The following is a 7,366-nucleotide window of genomic DNA, read 5'->3' as shown; positions in this document are numbered from 1 at the left end:
AGTTAGAACTTCGATAACATCATCAATTTGATGTACTGAATAATACTGATAGACAAAGCAGAAATAATTAATGCAGATGCACAGTGTGTTATTCTTTTCTGTGTTATTGTATACTTATATTTCGTTATGCGAAATCATTTACCCGTCCATGTCTGGCGTCAACGTATATGAATAACAACACAGATCATACGACGCGAAATACGCTGCAGTCGGAAAGCGCACGTAAAATCTCCAATATAAGTAATTTAAGTAAGTCATACGACGCACATTTTGACTGTGAGAGAGGACGGGACAACAGTCCGGCCCGTCACAGTCAGCAACGCATCTACGTTGTTCCCACTGACGATCATGCCAGTGCAACACCTCGTATGCATGCATTCACATGTCAACACTTGGTTACTCGATTCGACTACAAATCATCTTTGTCTTCAGAAACATGAATGCGACAGCAATTCTATTGTATCAATAACGATCACAGGGAGAAATTAAATATGTATTTCTAAACATGTTAAGTAACCAGAATATATCTTTGTGTGTGGTTATTATAACGCTGTCAGATTTGGCTACAGATAGTATAGACCACAAATTATTCTCTTCATCACAACTGCTTTACCCGTTTTGACCTGTGCTCTTACGCGGCTTAGCTCCAACTGAAATCTGTTTCTTATACAGTGGCGACGCAACATATACGCAAAACAACAGTTGTTATTAATTGCCTTTCGCGGCAATCCATCGGTCTGTCCGCTAGAGTAACTGCCCTTTGTCAAAGGGAAGCTACTCTAACCCTAGTCTGTGAGACGTCACGGCCACGGTCAGATGTTGTTGACAGTCGGTCTGTCCTGTCATAACGTGAAGAAGTGTAGTCAAATGTACACCAAGCGACAAAACGAAACAAGGTAACAATTCAAACATACTTCGGCCAAATCCAACTATTTTAATTTGTGTTGAAGGTTTCAAGCCGCAGAGGTCTACAAGCACAGATATGGCTACTGGTCCCGCTTGGCTAGGCCTCGTGCCCTCGCAAAATTGTTTCGAAATTTATATTTCCAAAGTTGCCAAAACTTATAAAATGCCTTAGCTACGTCACAGTTAGATGCTGATTTTCAGCATATTAGAGTGTTCTGTTGATAATGATAGCCATTATGCCTGTAGTTTATCCAGATTCCCGATGGTTAATTCTGACTCGATCGCCGAATGACGAGGGCGACGCCATGTTTGTTTATAAACAGTGAAAGTAGTCCTACTTGACCTTTGATATTTGCATCTCTATCAGCATATGACCTCAACGGATATCGTTTTTATCCGTTGGCTTTATCCTCCCGAGAAACCTACCCATTATATGATACATATAGTTACACGATCTTTCAAGGTTCAGATATGAAACCAAATGCCATCTGTTGCCGCACCCAGCAATATTAACAAGATGATATGACGGCTATCCCTCCACCATCATCTGAATCATGTGAGGTATATATTATTATACTTTGTCCTTTGATGTGTAACGCCGAACTCATCAGAATTCTAGCTATGTGTAAATAAGTCTGGACCAGGCAATCCAGTGATTGACATCATGTGCATCGATCAACGCAATGGGGATTTGATGACATGCTTCAACCAAGTCTGCGATCCTGACCACCCGATCCTGTTAGTCGCCTCTTACGACAAGCATGGGTTGCTGTTAATGTCTAACTAGGATTTTCACTGACCATCTGAAATTGACTGCGGACACAATATATGAAATGCTATACTTCCCCATAGATAACATCACTATGAAATTTGGGATTTGACATGTTGGCAAGAAGTGGTCATTCTGGTGGGTACTATTTGTTGCACCATCATTGCCTATCTCTTTCTTTGTGCAGATGAATCGGATGTACGTTTGTTACGCGTCGATCCCCAAATGGAAACAATACGTTAACAGAGATATCTATACAGAAGCAGCGAGAGTGGTCAAACTTCCGAGACGGACTGGGCTGGGAATCAGGGATGATGAGCGATCCTAACATGAATGTTTGTTCTTAAGCGATGAAATGCGAAAGAGATACGTATAAACGGTATTGTCGCGTTATATCCGACCTAACAAGATCCTGTAAAGTTCACATGTTTTGAAAACATACTACCACTGTCCCTGGTAAACAGGGCCGGAAGTTTAAACACCGCTCTGGCATCTAAATCTAGTGACATAGTTACTTCCTAACTGCCCAAACACAATGCAAAGAACGTCTGGCGAATCACAACAGAAACATTGCAACACAGTTACAATCATTGCTTTACAATGAAATACAATGCATATAAAACTTCTCAGAATTAGAATCAGAACAAGAGAATTTGACCAAAGAGAAAAGATGCATCAGTGATATCGTTCAATAATTGTCACATAGCCAATTACCTTTCAGTGATATCCCCACCTGGATCAGAACTAACAAAAGACATGTGAAACGAACTCATATGTAAATATTCCAAAATGAAACGATCCCATATCGATTCTCCCGAGGTTAATACTCAAAAGATGTAAAGAGAGCCCATGCACCTTTACATAAATAATAATAAATACAGTGTAATGAAACCTCAACCATCAAAATATCTGGTTTATTGAGACAGTTTGGAATATATGATAAACATTAATAATTACTGGTCCTCAACTCGGAGTGTTAGAATTGTTACAAGTGGAGCCACTATACAGTCTCCTTACATAGTGAGTGAGTGAGTGAATTTGGTTTAACGCCGCTTTTAACAGTATTCCAGTTATATCACGGCGTTGGACACCAGAGTGAGTGAGTGAGTTGGGTTTAACGCCGCTTTTAACAGTATTCCAGTTATATCACGGCGTGTCAGCTTAATGTGGGAGAAAAGCCCGTAGTGATGCAGGTCTCAGACGTTTACCACTTCGTTGAAACCCAAGAACACGGGTATGGTGCTGACAAACCTAGAAACATAATCGGGGCGAAACGGGATTCGAATCGTAGGTTTCTGGCGTGCCCAAGGGACGCAACTCTTCACAGCGAATCGCGGCGCCTTAGACGACTGGGCAACCCGTGCCCAGTTTCAGAACATAGAGAAGCGTTTAAAGCTGGTAGCTACTGTTGCCAAGGTAGTCGCCATTTTATAAACATTTCACTCCTCAGAAATAGCCATCTGCGCATGCGCGGAGTGCTGAGTCAGTATATCAGCTATTTTACCTACACCAGTCGAGCACTGTAGTTAATTCGCACAGAAGTGTGCAGGGCTGAACAGCCGTGTTATACAACATAACCTTCAAACATGAAACGAATCGTTTATAGAAAATCTGTTTCCTGTTGAGGTGGGCTCCGAGCTATGTTGTATGAATACGTTTCTGAAGAAAAACAATGATTTATTTGAGACTTAAAGGGACATGGCTTTAGTAAATTGAAAGGCCAAGGAAAATTTGACTCAAATCATTCAGATGATACTTTGGGTTGGGTTGATATGGCGGACTTGTTTTGATTATTTAACCACGGCCTGTGTTATGCCTGAAGGGTAGAGTACACAGGAAGTATTTGTAGCGAGCGTGGTACACTGACGAGTTAGTTACTTATATAATCAGTCAGAAACCACAGCGGGAGGATGTGCAGTTGGAGTTGGACTACTGTCATTTGTGTTTTGTTGTTTTCCCATCGTTGTATAGGAGGGGCGCCGACAGGTAAGACTGATACAATAAAAACATACATAACTCAAGGGATGAGGTGATGTGAAATGTAGTTTAACGTCATGCTCAAGATTATTGAGTGAAAGCGCGTCTGTGTGTATTAGTACTTGAGGCTGTCATCTGAGCAATTTACACAAAATTCTATATTAAAGTCAAAACTTGGCACGAGTTTGATAGAATGTATATATATCCAGACTTGTGACTGAATTGATAGCTGTAACAGTTGGTACAGCAGTTTCAAGTTGAGTGAGTGAGTGATTAGGTTGGGTTTAACGCCGCTTTTAACAGTATTCCAGTTATATCGCGGCATGTCAGCTTAATGTGGGAGGAAAGCCCGAAGTGACGTTTACCACTTCGGTGAAACCCACGAGCACGGGTATTGTGCTGACAAACCTAGAAACATAATTGGGGGATTCGAACCCACAATCATAGGTTTCTGGCGTGTCCAAGGGACGCAACTCTGCATAGCCAATCGCGGCGCCTTAGAAGATTGGGCAACGTGTGGCCCCGTTTCAAGGTGAAGCACGAAATGGTGGAACAGTACGTTTTTTTCCAGTAAATGGTGTACAATTATTCACTCTGTTTGCGTTATACAAGTGATGAATGGGGGAGGGGAGTCATTCATTCATTCAAGGTGCACGGGTGGCCCAGTCGTCTAAGGCGCCGCGAGCGATTGTTGCGTCCATGAGGCAAACCTAGGATTGTGGGTTCGAATCCCGGTTCGCCTCGATTATGTTTCTAGGTTTGTCCGCACCATACCGGTGCTCGTGGATGGTTTAAGTGTAAAACGCATGAGACCCGCAAGACTTTCGGGCTTTCCTCCCACATTAAGCTGACACACTGTGATATAAATGGAATAATGTTAAAAGCGGCATAAAACCCAACTCACTCACTCACGAAGAAAATGGAAAATTTAATCTTAGACTTATATGTAGACGGGTGTCCAAAATAAAAACTCAACTGATAAATGTTCATACAAAAACTCAGTAAATATGTGACAAGTTATAACATCAAGCACTAAACAGAAATAAACAATACGCCACGATCAATGACACGGGACACCTCTCATTCACTCATTGGAACCCAAGCATTGTCATAGTCAAAATGTCAAGTACATAATACACGTTGTGGATATGCTTGTTAGAAACAATCTGCAGGAACGTACACGCGTGATTGTATCTTTACACTTCCATTTACAATAGCATTCTATAGCTAAAACTATTCTTGTTGCCTTTCAGCAAACGTTACCGTTGAAGGAAATGCTATACTGTCATGGTCACTACCCAGACCTACAACCAGCGAGTACACCGTTTGGAACACACGCGCAGGGAAAGCCATATTCCATATAACCAACTACAATAATGTCACTGACGTGAACTCAGAATCTAGGATCACATTTACAGGGAACATATCATCTTCTGGAACAGGATTGTTCAGATTTATCATCAGAGATGTCAAGTTTCATGACGAAGGCTGGTATGAGTGTTATTCGCGGTCCCCGGGTAGCAGAGGATTCACAATTGCTAATTGTGGACAGACACTTATCGTGATGGGTATGTATTAGGCAAATAGTATGGATACTCCCTTACTACATGTACATGTGACTTTGCTACTTTATGAGATGTAAATACATAAATATACCACGCAAAATAGGTTGAAGAACACCCGTTTTTTCATATGGCTATAGTTATATAGCTATATAATTTGTCATGGCCGGTAGGTATTAAAACATATAATCTTCCAATTGCGGGTGTTCTGTAACTAATTTACAAGTAATTAAATTGGTGTTTCAGTAAATGTGTAGTAGTTTGGAAAAGCAATTGAATTGTAAATGTTTTTATTTGACGCATTTATCTTTCAGCTGCATCAAATGTTTATATTCGTTTTGGAGAAACAGCAACTCTGGCTTGGAATTTGCATGGATCTGGAAACAAAGACTTTTTTATCAGAAACGATTTTTGGAAGGAAACAGTGTTTCACATAACGAACTATAACGAATTCAACATTGCAAATGAGAAACTAAAATCAAGACTGGAATTCACGGGAAATATAACATCCTCAGGAACTGGTCTGTTTAGCTTCGTGCTGAGTAGCGCTGACGACCATGACTTTGGTCAGTACAACTGCTACCTTGGTTCACCACAACGTCCAGGAACAAAGATTCCCAACTGTGGGCAACAGCTAGTAGTGATACGTAAGTAGTTCATTTACAGAAACACTATCCGGAATTTGAGTATGGTACCTAAGTCTACACAATGTATCAATATGTCACAAACCAGGGCAGCTGTAACAGGGTATTTTGAAGAGGGATAATGTTCATGTTTCCAGAAAAAAAGTATGTCCATTCATATAAATTTCACAGATATTTCGTCCTTTTCGCCAATGGTTTCGCGGATAATCTAGACTGATGTTTCCTTTGCATTGACAATGTATATTTACGTTGGTGATATCATCATACCGATGTCGGTATTGAACCCTATTACGACAGCATTAACAACACTTACAAATATATAAGCCACTCCATTTGCATATATGGTTATTTTTGTCAACAGGAGTTCAAGAACCTTTTATCGAGGGCCCGGAAAAGGCTTCCTTTGACGGTTCTGTTAATCTGACATGCAACTCCTTTCTGAAAAGTTACCCCAGTTGGAACCTGTCCATGAACTTTGTCTGGAGGAGGAACGGAACGAGTGTAGAGAATGGAGGAAGGCATCAGTTGGCGTCTGGTAGCAGGAGATGGAGAGGCGGGCGATACATGAACAGCACTCTGACTATCGGTGGCGTGACAAGGAAGGACAGAGCAGCCAGATACTCTTGTCAGACAGTGGTCGGGGACAATCTACTCACAGACCAGAGTGTGGACTATGTCCTTAGCGTAGAATGTATGTATTCATTACAAGTGCCACGGGTAACCTCCCATTTGTTAGACAGCCAGTTGTTGTTACACAGCTTAAAAACTTAAATTTCAAAATGGATTCACAACTAAGAAGCCAACTGTTACCTCAGATAGGTAATGGAACATCCCAGTTAGAGAATAACATAGCACCATACTAGTCTGCTCCTCTCTGCGACATAGTATATTCTACTTTGCATAAGCAAGCCATGTCGATAACATCGATATTGTTGGCACTTTAAGTGTTTAAGAAGTCGCCTTCTGCCGTAGCAATTTCGGTTGACCCTTTCCTCTTTGGGACTCATGTGTGTGAGAGTAGCTACACAATCTATTGGAGCTTTTGTACCGATAAATGTTCTGTTTTCGTTTTATTAGATTATGCTATTTTTCCATTGATTTTGAGAAAGTGGATAGAAGTTCTTTGGCTGTTCAGTGTATATAAATTCTCACCCTCAAATTAAAACAGACCCACAATAACTGTGACTGTTTAGAAATACAGTATTACAGAAATACGGTGTAAAAATACACCTCACCTACTCATGTCATTGCAACTGTCGATATTGTCATTAGTAGAAAACTGACTATGTTGTAGATGTGCCTGAGTCTCCTCAGAACACGGAAGTGCACGAGGGAGAAACAGTGTTGCTTTCCATGAGGACACCCCAACATCAGTCAAGAATATACCTTAGAGACACTAATGATAGAAATGTGTTAGAAATGGACTCTGCCGAAGTCTACATATGGGAAACCTACTGGACCAGGATCAAGATCGTGAAAGTCATCACATCATCGGATGAAGTCGCTGT

At 41.0% G+C, this 7,366-nt stretch overlaps 1 protein-coding gene across 1 annotated transcript in view; it reads left to right on the top strand.

Moving 5' to 3' along the window:
• Nucleotides 1–3,355: 3,355 nt before the first annotated feature.
• LOC124120357 overlaps nucleotides 3,356–7,366 on the top strand; it is a 31,234-nt gene continuing 27,223 nt past the window's right edge. Inside the window, exons 1-5 of the mRNA XM_048398513.1 lie at nucleotides 3,356–3,661; nucleotides 4,906–5,220; nucleotides 5,529–5,861; nucleotides 6,220–6,549; nucleotides 7,153–7,366. The exon at nucleotides 7,153–7,366 is cut by the window's right edge and continues 110 nt beyond it. Coding sequence (XP_048254470.1) covers nucleotides 3,586–3,661; nucleotides 4,906–5,220; nucleotides 5,529–5,861; nucleotides 6,220–6,549; nucleotides 7,153–7,366 — 1,268 coding nt within the window. The 5' untranslated portion in view covers nucleotides 3,356–3,585. The remainder of the gene's footprint in view (nucleotides 3,662–4,905; nucleotides 5,221–5,528; nucleotides 5,862–6,219; nucleotides 6,550–7,152) is intronic.

The sequence above is a fragment of the Haliotis rufescens genome, unplaced genomic scaffold (genome assembly GCF_023055435.1).
Source record: "Haliotis rufescens isolate VD_foot unplaced genomic scaffold, xgHalRufe1.0.p SCAF_18, whole genome shotgun sequence".
In the NCBI taxonomy this organism is placed as follows: Eukaryota; Metazoa; Mollusca; class Gastropoda; order Lepetellida; family Haliotidae; genus Haliotis; species Haliotis rufescens.
The sequence above is the reverse complement of the archived record's forward strand: the minus strand, read 5'-3'. Positions and strand labels throughout refer to the sequence as shown.